This window comes from Gracilinanus agilis, chromosome 3 (assembly GCF_016433145.1).
Source record: "Gracilinanus agilis isolate LMUSP501 chromosome 3, AgileGrace, whole genome shotgun sequence".
Taxonomy (NCBI): Eukaryota; Metazoa; Chordata; class Mammalia; order Didelphimorphia; family Didelphidae; genus Gracilinanus; species Gracilinanus agilis.
Genome location: NC_058132.1, coordinates 548,321,878 through 548,339,358, shown reverse-complemented (window position 1 = coordinate 548,339,358; position 17,481 = coordinate 548,321,878). Strand labels below are relative to the sequence as shown.

Genomic DNA, 17,481 nt, shown 5'->3' with positions numbered 1-17,481 from the left:
TTTTTTTTTTTTTATTGTCACGAGGCACTTTTGTTTATTTATTTAAATCCCAAATTTTTAAGAGAATGTTTTGTGGTTTTTATGCATCACCAGAGAAAATACAAACCAGAATATTTGATATTTAAAGTTTGCATAGATGGAGAGATTCATATTAATTTATTTTTAATGTACAAAGTAATCTTTTCATCAACTTGTTTGAAGAGGATGGACAAATTCGTACAAATTGCTTAGAGGCCTGCTTGCATACTAAAACCTGGTCTTTTGGGTGGCTCCATCAAAGACAAAAGACCACCAATTGTCTCATGAGAGAAATGTCCACTCCTTGGTCCAGGTTTTGGAACATTACCAACTTGGAGTTCATCAGATATCACTTCAATATCCTTAGGCATCGCATCTTCATAGCAATTATTATTTATTTAAACCATTGGTGCATTTATAATCACCTAAACTTTCTCCTTTTATTAGTGTGAAAAATCTGTCAGGTATAGTTTCTCCAAGCTCAGTAGCAAGCTTTTGCTGAATGGCCTCTTGTGTGCCCTCAGAATCTCGAAGCAAAGTGTAGTGGAACAGCCTTGAATCTGATACTTTCTGATTGACTATCAATTTATACACTGTATAAAAAATTGCTACTTCATATACTCTAAATGGAGGTGCTTGTAAAACTTCAGCAACCTTGTTCACAGCAGAGAAGGACAACCATCTCTTCTAGCTCTGAGCTAAGACCAATACTGGAAGCACAGTTGCCCTTTCATTTATTTTAATTTAATTTAATTAAAAAAAAAATTTAAACCCTTACCTTCCATCTTGGAGTCAATTGACTCCAAGGCAGAAGAATGGTAAGGGCTAGGCAATGGGGGTTGTGACTTGCCCAGGGTCACACAACTAGGGAATGTCTGAGGTCAAATTTGAACCTAGGACCTCCCATCTTTAGGGCCTGCCTCTCAATCCACTGAGCCACCCAGCTGCCCCCTACAGTTGCCCTTTTATGTCCTGCTGGGTAATTCTCTTTTCGCTATCCTCTTGGAGTTTTCTTTGATGAAAACAAATGGAGTGTCTGGGTCATTTTTGGGAGTGTCTCTGTACACAAATAAAACTCTTCCAGAGTTCAAGGGCTGCCCATGTTTATTCTTTTTGATTTTGCAATATTCATTTTTTTTTTTATATTTTTAAACCCTTAACTTCTGTATATTAGTTCCTTGGTGGAAGAGTGGTAAGGGTAGGCAATGGGGGTCAAGTGACTTGCCCAAGGTCACACAGCTGGGAAGTGTCTGAGGTCAGATTTGAACCCAGGACCTCCCGTCTCTAGGCCTGGCTCTCAATCCACTGAGCTACCCAGCTGCCCCCAGCAATATTCATTTTTATTCATCTTGGAGGGCAGAAACTATTTTCACCTGTCTTTTTGTCCCCAGTGCCTGGTACATAGTAGTAAGTACTTGATAAATTCTTATGGTCCTGTGCCTGACCTGCACAAGCCTAGTAGCTGCCAGAGGGCAGAGGCAAGTCCTTCAGGAAGTGGTTAAGGTTAGACCAGTGATGGGCAAACTACAGCCCGTAGGCCAGATGTGGCCCCCTGAAATGTTCTATCTGGCCACTCAACATTATTCCTAATCTGATGAATACAATGAGTAGGATACAATACAATGAAACTTCAGAAGAGTTGCCTTAGAAACAGACTGACAGATGAGCATTTCCTTTCCTTTGGCCCCCTCTTTAAAAAGTTTGCCCATCACTGCTCTAGAGGATCCCCTCTAGCAAGACTTCATCTCCTGCCTTGCACCAGGGGCATGTCTCCCTCCTCAAATCAAGTCAAGGGTTATGCTTCTCCAAAGCTGAGGATTCTCTTCAGATTATAGCGGAGATTTTTTTCAAACCTTGGGGTCTTCAAGGGTAGAGGCTATGCAGTTCTCACCCCTACACCAGAGCTTTCTTTAGGGGGAGGGACTATCTCCTCAAACAGGATTACCCAGGGACAGGGACCATATTGTTTCTCCTTGACTAAAGACTGGCTGAAGACAGGAACTTGCTAGCAGCCTCAGAGCAAAAGCTTCCCAAGGTCAGGAGAAATATTCCCTTTAGAGCAGGGACTTCTTAAATGTGGACAGACACTCTGCCCCTCCCTCAACATGAGGGTTTTCTGAGGGCTGCAGCTGTTTCATAAAGCTAAGAAAGATACCTAACACATTTTATGACTGAGTCAGGATCTCAACCTAGATCAGGAATTCCTGGAGGGCAGGGACCTAATTGTTGTTTCCCTCTTTGTCTTCTCCCACCAGATCTTCTCTTATCTCCTCCTTCCACCCACTGTGCCCACAACCTTATCAGAAAAACAATCAACCTTGGGTATGACTGAGTCCCCTGGGCAGTAGCTGCAGGTGTGGTGGGAGTTGCCTCTGCTACTTCTCAAGCACCTGAATAGTCAGGAAGTACTTCCTGAGGTGCAGATTACATCCTCCCAGACATATTTCCTATTCCCCTAGTTATCTCCTAAATCATTAATCCATCCCTTGGGCATAGAACTCTTCCCAAAAAGGAGTCTGGGCAGAGCCATAACCAGCAATCTTGGCTTTGGGGCAAGCAGCATTTAAGACTTTTTGAATCAAATTATAAGACAATTTTATTTGGAGTGCAGAAAAACCAGAGGGTGAGACCTCAGGCTGTGGGACATAGGAGGTCTCTAGTTAGGAGAGATCTTAGAATGCCCCTTTGAAACAGAAGAAAATCCTATTTGACTGACCTCAATAAACAGAGACCCCAGGAAAACATGAAGTATCTATTGGTGAGTTTGTTGTCAGAGAGCAGAATAAGGATGGCCCAGAAAAAAGTTTACCAGGAGCATAGCTGCCTATGGCAAGAAGTATGCCATCTGGTAGCTTTCTATTTTTATTTTTTTAAACTAATGATAACCTTGGTTGTTTCTACCCCCTGAAGCAGTACAAATGTTTTCAGTGATCCCTAAATTTCTTTTTAAAAAAGTCAACCTTACCTTAAGTCTTAGTATCAGTTCCTTTTTTTTTTTTTTAAACCCTTACCTTCCATCTTGGAGTCAATACTGTGTATTGGCTCTAAGGCAGAAGAGTGGTAAGGGCTAGGCAATGGGGGTCAAGTGACTTGCCCAGGGTCACACAGCTAGGAAGCATCTGAGGCCAGATTTGAACCTAGGACCTCCCTTGTCTCTAGGTCCGGCTCTCAATCCACTGAAATACCCAGCTGCCCCATCCACCCCCCCAGTATCAGAACTAAGTCAGAGAAATGGCAAAGGTGAGGCAATCAGGGTTAAATGACTTGCCCAGGGTCACACAGCAAGGAAGTATCTTTAATGCTCTCTAAATTCCAGGGCCATTTGACAAAATACCAGTCACTCTGCTCTAGTCATGGCCAAAGCTGAGGTGCTGTCCTAAATTTTCCACCCCCTCCCCCAACCCATCTCAGTATATTGTCTAGTATGACAAGTCAGGCCTGGAGTCTTTCCTTTACCAGTGGGAAATGGCATGAGTTGGCATATCTGTACTTAGAAAGACCCAATGGGTAAATAAAGCTAAATGAGATCCAGGCTTCAATCTGTCCCTTGATATTGGCCAAGAAATCATGTCCCTGAATACCATCACTCTAGACCATGATCTCTTGACTTTAACATTTTCCTTGCATGCCAGTCTGTCCATCCTCACTAATCCTCCTCTCAGCTTCTGCGGTCTTATCTGTCTATCAAGGGTCAACTCAACCATCATCACCTAGGCTCGTCAAAAAGAAAATGTCAGAGAAGGCCAGGACCCTAGAGAGCATGATATCATATCAGGAAAGCTGGACTGAGTCAAGGAATCTTGCTTTAAATGCCCAGCCACAGCACTTACTGGGCAAATCCTTTAACTTCTTGATTTCAGGTTCATTTTTATCATTCATAAAATAGATCACAACAGTTACATCACCTGCCCTGTGGGGTTCATTGTGAAGAAAGTTTTGTAAAAGCCTTAATACTTGAGTTCTTTTGTGTTATCTTTATTATGTCTTTTTGTTTTTCTTCTCTTAAGTTTGATGGATTTCAGATAGAAATGGCTGTGAGTCAGGTCATGATCTTACCATTTTGTTGATCCACCATTGCACAGGTGAATAAAATGATGGCTTTTTTTTAACCGATTAGATGAGTGGGGATGTAAGCTCCTCTTTTGGAGTCTCACTAGAGGGGGGCGCATCTCTGGGACCACTTATAAGGTATAACTTAATTAAGCAAAGTCAATCAGTTCATATTATTTTATACCTGTTTATAGCTTTATATCCTCTGCATATAGTCCCATTAGATATTCAGCATTTTAGTGATAAGTTGTAACTATAGATTTAATAGTAAGCAAAAATCCCAGTTATTGGTCAATTGAATAACTGTGGATGAGAATCAGTAATCAATAATCACAGCAAGGAACATCCCCTGTAGTACCTTGGCAAAATATGCTTGACCTTCAGGCAAGAGAAGTTATGGTTCGATTTCCTCCCACCCCCTCACCCTCAGGAAATTTGTATAATCTTTTATATTTAAAACATTTTTTTTATATTTATACTTTTGTATTAAGTATAAATACTTGCCAGCTAGAGGGCTTGTGGTCTCAGACCATTCTGGTTGTATCTGCAGACCCTGACTTTGTAAACTGCAGCCCTCACAATAAAGTCAGTTTTGCTCAGAAGATTGTTCTGAGTAATTTTTCTTTCACAAACCCCAGCATGATGGGGACATGTATTTAATTCTCTTCCCATATTTTTTGTTGTTCAGAAGAAGTCATAGAGATCATCTAGTCAAGGAGTTCATGAACTTGGCTAGGAAGAAAAATGGCATCCTTCTTTTTCACAACCTTTAGTTTACTATTTTATCTTAGGCATTTAAAAACATTATTCTGGAGAGTCCATAGGCTTTACCAGACTGTCAAAAGGGTCCATTCCACATACAAAAAAGGTTAAGAACTCTTACCTAGACCAGTCTTCTCATTTTACAGAAGATGGGGAAAATGACTTGCTTCTGGACCACAGCCAGGACTCAATTTCAGCTTTTTTTCTTGCTGCCTAATGCTCATTCCTTCTAGAAAGCTTTTCCAGGTGACTAGCCCAGGATGACCCTCCATTGGGCTTTTTCTGCATATAGAGAGATAGGACCACATATATGATTGACATGTTGCTAAATGATAACTTCTGTGATGGTGGAAGTGTCCTATATAGAACATGAAGCAAGACTGGGACTTCCTTCCCTTTGGATAGGGACCATATCTCTTTCCATTTTTGTGTTCCACTAACATCAGATGCAGGGCTGGACTAGGGACAAGGCACGTCGACTTCTGATCCTCTCCTTCCATCCTCCAGACAAAAATACAGCTGCCATCAGCCAAAGTGCAAAGAAAGGCATCCAGGATACAGAAAAAGTTAAGGATTGATCCAAATGAAGGGGTAGAAAGGATTCCTGGTAGTTACAGAGTTGAAGTGGGGTGGGAAGAATCTCATTGGATAATGAGAAGAACCATTGTCAGCAGCAAAGCAGGCCCTGAAATTATGACTGGAGCAAAGTTGGTGATGGTGGTTTGAATCCAATCTGTGTAAGCCTGGACCCGGACATAAACTCCTGGTCGATTGCGTAGGCCACAACCTATTCCCCAGCTCCCGGCCCCAACCTGGAACCAAGTATTATTGTTCTTACAGACAAGAGGACCTCCGGAATCACCCTGGGAGAGAGAGGCAGAGAGGCAGGGTTAGTCACAAAAGACATATATCTTATGTCACCTACATCCTAAATATGTAGAGGGAAGTGGAATTGAGGAGAGAAGGACTCCAAGGTCTAATTCAGACACCAAAGTGTATAGTTAATATGAACCCTGTGAAGATATGATTTTTCTGTTGTACTTTGGGGAAATATTGAATTATGGAAGTCATAAAGTTCTGTCCTTATCTAGTGGAAGACATCTTCCTAACAGGGCACAAGGTAAGGATGCTGGGGCAATTTTACAAGCATTCTAAAAGGCCTAGAACAGCTCTAGAGAATGGCTGCCAGCTATAACTGCTAGCAAGGAATGAGAGTCAAGATGCTATGGTAGAATCAGAATTGGATTTGGAGTTGAAAGACCTCAGTTCAAATCTTGGCTCTGCAACTTACCAAGTGGGTGACTTTGGACAAGACATGGGATCATAACAGTTGTCAGAGAAATGATTTACTTAAAGTCACATAGCTAGTAAATTACTAAAGTACTAGAAATTCACAAACATCAAGTCTTCTGATTTCAATCTAGTACTCTTTCTACCCATACCACATTAATTTTCTGAACCTCAGTTATATGGCATGATGGATATAGAGCTAGAAGGGAACTTGGAGGCCATTTAATACAACCTTTCCATGTTATAATTGAGTTTTCAGGCCCAAAGGGAAAAGTAACTTGCCTAGCATCTCATGAGTCAATGAGTTGCAGGGTCAAGATTTGAACTCTAGTCCTCTGATGGCCAGCCTAATGCTCAATAGAATGGTACTTGGATTAGATGAACTCCAAGGTCTCATTTTGCTCTAAATTCTATAAGCAGGGGAAGATGGCGGCTTAGATGCAGCAAGGCTCCAGACCTCTGAAAATCCTTCAACACTGATCAAGGACAAAGTGCTTTGAGGGGGCAGAAAACCAAATCAGACAACAGAACAGAGCTGGAGGATCCTCCTGCTGAACCCAACTTAAAAGGTATGTGTGGGGGGGAAAAAAGCCTGAATTCTTTAACTGTCAGGCTGAAGGAGAAAGTAAGAAGGAAGTTGCCAGGTCTCCTCCCCCAACTAATGTGCTGAGTCCCCAGAAGATCCTGGAATCTCTGGGCGGGCAAGGGTGTTAGTCCAGAGGGAATGCCTTGCTGGCATAGCTGTGCCAGGCTCAGGGCTTTGATCACAGATGGCAGGGCAGGGAGGCAGTTAGAGGAGAAGCACAGAGAGGGCAGCCCAGTTGCAGCCAAAAGATTCCATCTTGCCCCCTCCCTCCCTTCCTCCTTTCAGGAGGTTTTGGCCTCAGGGCACATCCAAACTCTGCAGATCAACTCATTCTAGACTTAATCTTATTAATAGGGCAGATAAGAAGTCTTCAGAGGGCAAGGAAGCTCCAACACCCCTTCCCCATAGACTGCAGTGAAAGTAGCTGTAATCATATCTTTAGCAGGGGAAGATATGGCCTCAAGGCTCATTATTCTAGTCATTCAGCAGAGCAGAGAAGAAGCCCCTTCAGAACAGAATAGCTCAAACCCACAGAAGGAAAAAATATGAGTAAACAACAGAAAAAGAAAAAGAAATTATAATTGACAGCTTCTATCCAGGAAATGAATAAAGAACAAATGGATCAGAGGACCAAGGAAGACCAAGAAAAAACACAGAAACTCCAGTGAAATGGACACAGGCTTTGGAAGAACTCAAAATTCAATTACCTCAAGAACTCAAAAAACGATCAGGAAAAGAAAATACATGAACTCAAAACAAGAAAATAATGTCTTGAAAGCCAAAATTGACCAGCTTGAAAACAAGACAAAGAAGGTGAAAGATGACCTACAAAGAAAATCAGACCAGGAGGAGAAGGATGATCAAAAATCCAGGGATGAAATTCAGTCTTTGAAAATTAGATTTCAGCAAATAGAAGCAAATTACTTCACAAGGCAGCAAGAATCTATAAAACAAAATCAAAAGAATGAAAAATTTGAGGAAAATATGAAATACCTCATTGACAAAACCTAAGATCTAGAAAACAGATCCAGGAGAGACAATTTAAGAATTATTGGACTAGGGGCAGCTAGGTAGCTCAGTGGATTGAGAGTCAGGCCTAGAGATGGGAGGTCCTAGGTTCAAAGCCAGCCTCAGACACTTCCCAGCTGTGTGACCCTGGGCAAGTCATTTGACCCTCATCGCCCACCCTTACCACTCTTCCACCTAGGAGCCAATACACAGAAGTTAAGAGTTTAAAAAAAAAAAAGAAAAAAAGAATTATTGGTCTACCCGAAGATCATGACAAAAGGAAAAGCCTGGGCATCATCCTACAGGAACTTATCTTAAAAAACTCCCCTGACATTCTCGAACAAGAGGGAAAAGTGAAGATTGAAAGAATCTACAGATCATCAACATTTAATCCACAACTGACAACTCCCAGGAATGTTATAGCCAAATTCAAGAACTATTAGACCAAGGAAAAAATATTACAAGTTGCTAAGAAGAAGACGTTCAGATACCATTGAACCACAGTTAGGATAACACAGGATCTGGTTGCATCTACACTGAAAGAATGCATGGAATAGGATATTCCAGAAAGCAAGGGAACTAGACCTACAACCAAGAATCAACTACCCAGAAAAACTGACTATATTCTTGCAGGAGAAAGTATGGTCATTTAATAAAATAGAAGACTTCTAAGCATTCATAAGGAAAAGACTGGACTTAAACAGAAAATTTGACGGGCAAACACAGAACTCAAGAGAATCACCAAAAGGTATTTGGGGAATGGGGGGGGGGGGTCAAAACAAAAAAAAAATCAAAACTTTTTTAAGGGACCCAAAAAGTTCAAATGATTTGTATTCCTATAAGAAAAGATGGTATTGGTAACTCTTTGTTATTATTTGTTATTTGTTATTATCATCAGGACAGCTAGACGAAGTATACTTAGAGGGAACAGTGACAAACTATATAGGATGAAATGTCAAGATATATATATATATATGTATATGTATAAATTGCACGGTGGGAGTGGGGAAGAAGACCAATACACTGGAAGGGTAAAGAGGTTGGAGACAGAAAATACTTAATTCTTAAGTGCATTGAAATTGACTCAAAGAGGGAAGAACAATTAGACCCATTGGGGCAGAGAATTGATTTGTGCTCTATAGAGAAATAGAAGGGTAACAAATAGACTAGTGGGGAGGGAATTAATACTAGGGAGGGAAAGTGTGTGTGTGTGGGGGGGGGGGGGAGGTAACTCAAAAAGACCCTAAAGAAAAATAAGAGGGGAATAAGAAGGGAGGAGGGAGAAAAGGAAGTAAAATAAGGGTGGGGATTAAGGAGGTTGATTAAAAAAAACACTGGTATAGAAGGAAATAGTGAAAGAAGAAAGGGTAGGACAAGGAGAGGGAATCAAAATGTTGGGGAATACACAAGTTGATAATTATAACTCTGAATTTGAATGGTATGATCTCACCCATAAAACGGAAGCAAATAGCAGAGTGGATTAGAAACCAAAATCCTACCATATATTGTCTACAAGAAACACACATGAAGCAAGTAGACATACATAGAGAAAATATATAAAAGGCTGGAGCAAAATCTATTGGGCTTCAACTGAGAAAAAGAAGGCAGGATTTGCAATCATGATATCAGACAAAGCCAAAATAAAAATAGATCTCATTAAAAGAGATACAGAAGGTAATTACACCCTAATAACAGGCAGTATAGACAATGAGGAAATATCAGTACTCAACAGGTATATACCAAATCATATAGCATCCAAATTTCTAAAGGAAAAATTGGGGAAGCTTAAGGAGAAAATAGATAATAAAACTATACTAGTGGGCAAACTGAACCTTCCTCTATCAGATCTAGATAAATCAAACCAAAAAATAAATAAGAAAGAGGTAAGAGATGTAAACTAAATCTTAAAAAAGCAGAAATAGTAAATGCAACCTTTCAGATCATAATGCAACAAAAATAATAATTAGCAAGGGTACATGGACAGGCAAACCAAAAATTAATTGGAAATTAAATAATATGATTAAATTAAATAATATGATTCTCCAAAATCAGTTATAGTTAAAGAACAAATCATAGAAACATAGAAATTAATAATTTCATTGAAGAGAATGACAATGATGAAACTTCTTACCAAAATCAATGGGAGACAGCCAAAGCAGTACGCAGGGGGAAAGTTATATCTTTGAGTGCATATATTAACAAATCAGGGAGGGTAGAGGTCAATAAATTGGGCATGCAAATTAAAAAACTAGAAAGTGAACAAATTAAAAATCCCCAGATGAAAATCAAATTAGAAATCCTAAAAATTAAAGGAGAAATTAATAAAATTGAAAGTAAAAGAACTGTTGAATTAATAAATAAGACTAGAAGCTGGTAATTTGAAAAAACAAATAAAACAAAGTACTGATCAATCTAATAAAAAGAAACAAAAAACCAAATTAGCAGTATCAAAGATGAAAAGGGAGACCTCACCTCCAATGAAGAGGAAATTAAGGCAATCATTAAAAACTATTTTCCCCAATTATATGGCAATAAATATAGTGATCTAGACAATATGAGTGAATATCTATAAAAATATAAATTGCCTAAACTAACGGAAGAAGAAATAGAATATTTAAATAATCCCATATCAGAAAAAGAAGTTTAACAAGCCATCAAAGAACTCCCTAAAAAAAAAATCCCCAGGGCCTGATGGATTCACAAGTGAATCAAATATTCAAAGAACAACTAATCCCAATACTATACAAACTATTTGACATAATAAGCAAAGAAGTTCTACCAAATTCCTTTTGTGACACTAATATGGCTCTGATTCCAAAGCCAGGCAGACCAAAAACAGAGAAAACTATAGACCAATCTCCTTAATGAACATAGATGCAAAAATCTTAAATAGAATATTAGCAAAAAGACTCCAGCAAGTGATCATAAGGGTTATTCATTATGATCAGGTAGGATTTATACCAGGAATGCAAGGATGGTTCAGTATTAGGAAAACCATCCACATAATTGACCATATCAACAAGATAACAAACAAAAATCACATGATTATCTGAATAGATGCAGAAAAAGCCTTTGACAAAATACAACACCCATTCCTATTGAAAACATTAGAAAATATACAAATAGAAGGACCTTTCCTAACAATAATAAACAGTGTATATCTAAAACCGTAAGCAAGCATCATATGCAATGGGGATAAATTAGAAGCCTTTCCAATAAGATCAGGAGTGAAACAAGGATGCCCATTATCACCTCTATTATTTAACATTGTACTAGAAACACTAGCAGTAGCAATTAGAGAAGAAAAAGAAATTGAAGGTTATTAAAATAGGCAACACGGAGACCAAGCTATCACATTTTGCAGATATGATGGTCTACTTAAAGAAGCCTAGAGAATCAACTAAAAAGCTAGTGGAAATAATCAACAACTTTATCAAAGTTGCAGGATACAAAATAAATGTACATAAATCATCAACATTTTTATATATTTCCAACACATTCCAGAAGCAAGAGGTAGAAAGAGAAATGCCATTTAAAAATCACCCTAGACAAAATAAAATACTTAGGAACCTATCTGCCAAGACATACAGGAATTATACAAACACAATTACAAAACACTTTCCATGCAATTAAAACTAGATCTAAACAATTGGAAAAACATTAATTACTCATGGATAGCATGAGCCAGTATAATAAAAATGATCATCCTACCCAAATTAATCTACTTATTTAGTGCCATACCTATCAAACTACCAAGAAACTTTTTTCCTGAATTAGAAAAAACTATAACAATGTTCATTTGGAAGAACAAAAGATCAAGAATATCAAGGGAAATAATGAAAAAAAATGTGAAGGAAGGTTGCCTAGTAGTATCAGATCTTAAACTATACTATAAAGCAATGGTCATCAAAACAATATGGTACTGGCTAAGAGACAGAAGGGAGGATCAGTGGAATAGACTTCAGGTAAGTGAAGTTAGCAAGACAGTTTTCGATAAACCCAAAGAGCCCAGCTTTTGGGACAAAAATACACTATTTGACAAAAACTGCTGGGAAAATTGGAAAACAATATGGGAGAGATTAGGTTTAGATCAACATCTCACACCCTACACCAAGATAAATTCAGAATGGGTGAATAACTTGAATATAAAGAAGGAAACTATAAGTAAATTAGGTGAACACAGAATATTATATTTGTCAGATCTTTGGGAAAGGAAAGATTTTAAGACCAAGCAAGAGTTACAAAAAATTATAAAATGTACAAAAATAATTGATTACATAAAAATAAAAGTTTTTGCACAAACAAAACAAATGCAACCAAAATTAGAAGGGAAGCAACAAATTGGGGAAAAATCTTTATAAATAAAACCTGACAAAGGTCTAACTAATTACTCAAATTTATAAGGCGCTAAATCAATTGTACCAAAAAAAATCCAACCATTCTCCAATTGATTAATGGGCAAGGGACATAAATAGGCAATTTTTAGATAAAGAAATCAAAACTATCAATAAGCACATGAAAAAGTGTTCTAAATCTCTTATAATTAGAGAAATGCAAATCAAGCCAACTCTGAGGTACCATCTCACATCTAGCAGATTGGTTAACATGACAGCAAAGAAAAGTAATAAATGTTGGAGGGGATATGGCAAAATTGGGACATTAATGCATTGCTGGTTGAGTTGTGAATTGATCCAACCATTCTGGATGACAATTTGGAACTATGCCCAAAGAGAGCTAAAAGATTGCCTGCACTTTGATGCAGCCATACCACTTCTGGGTTTATACCCCAAAGAGATCATAAGGAAAAAGACTTGTACAAAATATTTATAGCTGCACTCTTTGTGGTGGCAAAAATAAAACTGGAAAATGAAGTTATACCCTTCAATTGGGGAAGGGCTGAACAAATTGTGGTGATGTTGGTGATGGAATACTATTGTACTCAAAGGAATAATGAACTGGAGGAATTCCATGTGAACTGGAATGACCTCCAGGAATTGATGCAGAGTGAAAGGAACAGAACCAGAGATGGATACACTGAGGTAACATTTAATGTAATGGACTTCTCTAGTGGCAACAATACAATGATCCAGGACAACTATGAGGGACTTATGAGAAAGAACGCTATTTGCATTCAGCGGAAGAACTACGGGAGTAGAATCACAGAAGAAAAACAACTGCCTGATCACATGGGTTAATGGGGATATGACTGGGAATATTGACTCTAAATGAGCACCCTAATGCAAATATCAATAATATGGAACATGTAAAACCCAGTGGAATTGTGTGTCGGCTATGGGAAGTGGTGGGGAAAGGGGAGGGATAGAACATGAATCCTATAACCATGGGGAAATGCTCTTAATTAATTAACAATTTAAAAAATTTAGCAAAAAATTCCAGGAGAAATGAAAGAGGCCCTGAACATATGGAATATGCCATCTCACATGCATGCAATATATTACATTATATAAGAACTTTAAAAAAGATAAATAAATCCTATAAGCATCAGTTTAAACAATATTATTAGTGCCTAGGGTTTTTGGTTTTGCATTATAAAAAAATGTGGGTGAGATAATTTCCTGTCAAGGATAGATAAACGAGGCATCATGGTCAGTTATACATGGGGTTTCTGTAAAAACCTTGTTGTAAAGTACTTGTCAAAAGAAGGTACCTTATATGTTTAATATGTCAGCTTCATATGTTGTTGAAAATACAAGCTACTATTATGGGACAGGTTTTAAGGATACAAGTAGAAAATAAAACTTAAAAACTTTTGCAAACAAAAAATATTAATTCAGCTAAAATAAGAGATGCTATCAATAGGGAGGAAAAATAATCTACACATTAAATATCTCTAAGGGCTGCTTTCTGAGATATACAGAGAATTGATACAAAAACATAAGAACAGGAACCATACCCTGATCAAGAATATGAACCAACATTTTTCAAAAGAAATACAGGGACAGCTGGGTAGCTCAGTGTATTGAGAGCCAGGCCTAGAGATGGGAGGTCCTAGGTTCAAATCTGACCTCAGGCACTTCCCAGCTGTGTGACCCTGGACAAGTCACTTGACCCCCATTGCCTACCCTTACCACTCTTCTGCCTTGGAGCCAATACATAGTATTGACTCCAATATGGAAGATAGGGGTTTTAAAAAAAATACAAATTTTTCAGCAACCACGTAAAAGATTCCAAATCACTAAAAATAAGAGAAATGCAAATTAAAATAATCCTGAGAACTGGAAATTAAGGATAGCTGAACAAGTTGTGGTATATGGTTATAATGGAATACTATCATGTCATAAAAAATGATAAATAGGATCAGTTCAGAATAACTGCAAAGACTTATATGAACTGATGCAAAGTGAAATGAACAAAAACAGAATATCTACAATAACAGAAATCCCGTGTGATGATCAGCTATGAAGGACTAAAACATTATTAGCAAAACAAGTTTCCAAGATAACCAAGAGGGACTTATGATGAAAAATGCTGTACACAGCTAAAGAAGAAACTGTTGGGATCTGATTGAAGAGCAGAGCATGCCATCTTCCACTTTATTTCCTTCATTGAGTTTTTTATTGTATGTGTAATATGTGTCTTCTATCATGGCATGAGCAATATGGAAATATGCATCGCATGGAAGAACTGATATAACTTTTATCAGACTATTTACTGCCTTTGGGGGAGGAATGGTGCAAAGGAGAAAGAAAATTTGAATCCTAAAATGTCAGAAAACAATTGTCAAAAATGTTTCTTTATATAACTGAAAAAAATAAATAAATGAATGAAATAATAATTGTGAGGTTCGACCTCTCACCTGTCAGATTAGCAAAGATGCCAAAAGATGATAATGATAAATGTTGGTGAGACTGTGGGAAATCTGAGAAACTAATATATTGTTAGTAGAGGCATGAACTGGTTCAATCATTCTGGAAAATAAGGTGGAACTGTGTGAGAAAAGTTATTAATTATTCAGACCCTTTGACCTAGAGATCCCACTATTGGGCTGTGGTTGTTCAGTCATTTCAGTCTTGTTCAATTCTTTATGTTTTCATTTGGAGTTTTCTTGGCAAAGACATTAGAGTAATTTGCCATTGCCTTCTCCAGCTCATTTTATAGATGAGGAAATGGAGACAAACAGGTTTAAGTGATTTGCCCAGGGTCAAGTGATAAGTTCCAGAGGCTAAATTTGAACTCAGGTCCTCCTGACTCCAAGCCCAGCGTTCTAACCACCACACCACTTAGCTGCCCCACTATTAGGTACATGCTCTCAAGAAAGTCAGTCAGATAGGAATTTTCCACAAATACATAAATATTCATAATCTATTAAGATGCAAGGTCTTTGAGGGCACTTTTGCCTTTTACCTCCAACGCTCAGAACCTTACTTGGCACATAATTGATACTTAATAAATGCTTTTTTCATACCTGCATTATACCTATATTCTTTCATTTGGTGAGAAATTGTTATTAGTTTATGAACCTGGACAGCCTGGGGGGAAGAAGGAAAAGAAGCTGCTCTCACCCGGCATGCATCTTTTTTGCCCCACTTGTATCCAGCACAAATCATGTCATCTTGAATTTTGGATCGCCTTGAATCTGTGCGTTTATAGGTATGGTATAGGATATCACAAGCCTTAGCATCAATCAGGGGAAGCTGGACTTCTTGTAAGACTGAGGCAGGACCTGGGAAGAAGTAAGAACCAAAGAAACAGCAAACACCTTAGGTTGGTCCGGGAGTCTGAAGATCTGGCTTGGGATCTCAGTTATGCTACTTCCTACCTGTGGGCCTTTAGGCAAGTCATTTAATGTCTCTTGGTCTCAATTTCCTTATCTGAAAAAATGAGGGAATTGGACCTGATGATCTTCAAAGCTCTTTCAATTCTAAATCTGCAATCCTATGAATTGACTCTAAGATGAGGGAAATCTGGGGGGCTTAAATAATTGGGAGGTGAACTCTCACTCTCCCTAGAACCTAGAACCTAAGACCGGGTCACCATGCCCATTCATAGTCATTTTCAAGTCATGATATTGCCAAATTCACGACCTTTTGGTGCTTGAAATGTAAGCTTCTTGAAGGCAAGGACTATTGCTTATGTATATGAATCTTGGAGGTACCTAGTTATTTGCAATCACTCCTCACCTCAGACATTTCCTAGCTGTGTGACCTTGGGCAAGTCACTTAACCATGATAGCAATATTCTGCCCCCTTCTATCTTAGAATTGATCCTGAGATAGAAGGGATTTTTTTTTTAATGTAAGCTCCTTGAGGGCAGACACTGTTTTTGCCTTTCTTTGGATCCCAAATTCTTAGCACAATGCCTGGAAAAAATAAATGCTTACTAAACTCTTATTAACTATTAAGTCAAAACTATGCCCCATCCATATATATATGTGTGTATGTGTGTGTGTGTTTATACACACACACACACACTTGCTTCGGCCACTAGTAATTCACTGTGATCTTGAACAAATTACTTCCCTTTTCAGGCCTTCAATTAGATTAGAGTTGTGTGTAGACTAAATTATGGAGTTGAGACTCAAAAGCAGGTCTCTTGAAAAGGTCTAGTGACCTTTTTATTAGACAGTCCCTTGTCTTGGAGTAATATAGTATCTAGGGAGATCCCATTAAGTCCTTGGCAGTATTCAGTCTGGGCTGCATCTTGGAGACCAGCCAAGATGACACACATTCAAAGGAAGGAGAGTGTCCTGTGGACTGGGGTAGTCAGGAAAGGCTCAGAGGAAGAGAAAGGATTGGGGCAGGCTCAGAGATAGAAATACTCTGGCCTGGGGTTTGGCATCTGGGCAGGCACACTTACTCCATGCTTTGTCTTACCATTTGTGGTTTTTCCCCACCCAGTCATCCAGCACAGGGTGCCAGAAGGAAAGTGGATCTGTGGTGCTGGGAGGCAGACAGGGGTGATCTGAACGGGGGAGTCCAGTTGTAGCAAAGCAACGTCTGCTTTAAAGGATCTCCAGTGGAAGGAAGGGTGAATGAAGATTCTTTTCACAGTTGTGTAGAAGGAATTGTGTGGATTTGTATACAGCTGCAGCTCTCCCAACTTTAAGAGATAAGATGAAGGAACTGGAACCTCTGGGAACTCGAACCGGAGACTGGAACTGGAAAGGAAGTAAACATGAGGCCAACTGAGGGGCTGCAGAGCTTGAGAAAAAGATCAGTGCCCTTCCTCCCAAACTACCTGGGACTTAATGGGTTGATATTGAGTCCTGGGTCAGGAATTAGAAAGATTCATCTTCCTGAGTTCAAATCCAGCCTCAGACATAGACTAGCTGTGTGAACCTGGGCAAATCACTTAACTCTCTTTGCCTCAGTTTCCTCATCTGTAAAATGAATTGGAGGAAAATGGCAAACCATTCCTGGATCTCTACCAAGAAAACCCCTAATGGGGTCGTGAAGAGTTAGACATGATTGAAAAACAAGATTCATATTTATTCTCTTTATCTTTATGTGTACTTATTTTCTTCTCTATTAGAATGGAAGCTCCTGCAGAGCTGGGATTGTTTCATTCTTTGTAATTGTGTATTCCCAACACCCACCGAGGTGGCAGTTAGTTGGAATAATGTGTAAAGAGTGACAGACTTGGGAGTCAGGAAAACTGGAATTCAAATCCCTTAGAAATTTACTAGGTGTATTACCCTCCAAAATAATTTTAACCTCTCTTAGTCTCAGTTTCTTTATCTATAAAATGGTAATAATAGTACCCACCTCACAGCATTGTTATGAAGATCAATTGAGATATATAAATAT

At 38.6% G+C, this 17,481-nt stretch overlaps 1 protein-coding gene and 1 pseudogene across 1 annotated transcript in view; both read right to left on the bottom strand.

Moving 5' to 3' along the window:
- Positions 1-227: 227 nt before the first annotated feature.
- LOC123241831 lies at positions 228-3,722 on the bottom strand (annotated as a pseudogene).
- A 1,749-nt stretch (positions 3,723-5,471) lies between these two features.
- Positions 5,472-17,481, bottom strand: part of LOC123241830 (serine protease 30-like) — a 12,807-nt gene continuing 797 nt past the window's right edge. Inside the window, exons 2-4 of the mRNA XM_044669355.1 lie at positions 16,549-16,832; positions 15,238-15,398; positions 5,472-5,693 (exon numbers count right to left, since the gene is read on the bottom strand). Of these exons, the coding sequence (XP_044525290.1) occupies positions 5,472-5,693; positions 15,238-15,398; positions 16,549-16,832 (667 nt within the window). The remainder of the gene's footprint in view (positions 5,694-15,237; positions 15,399-16,548; positions 16,833-17,481) is intronic.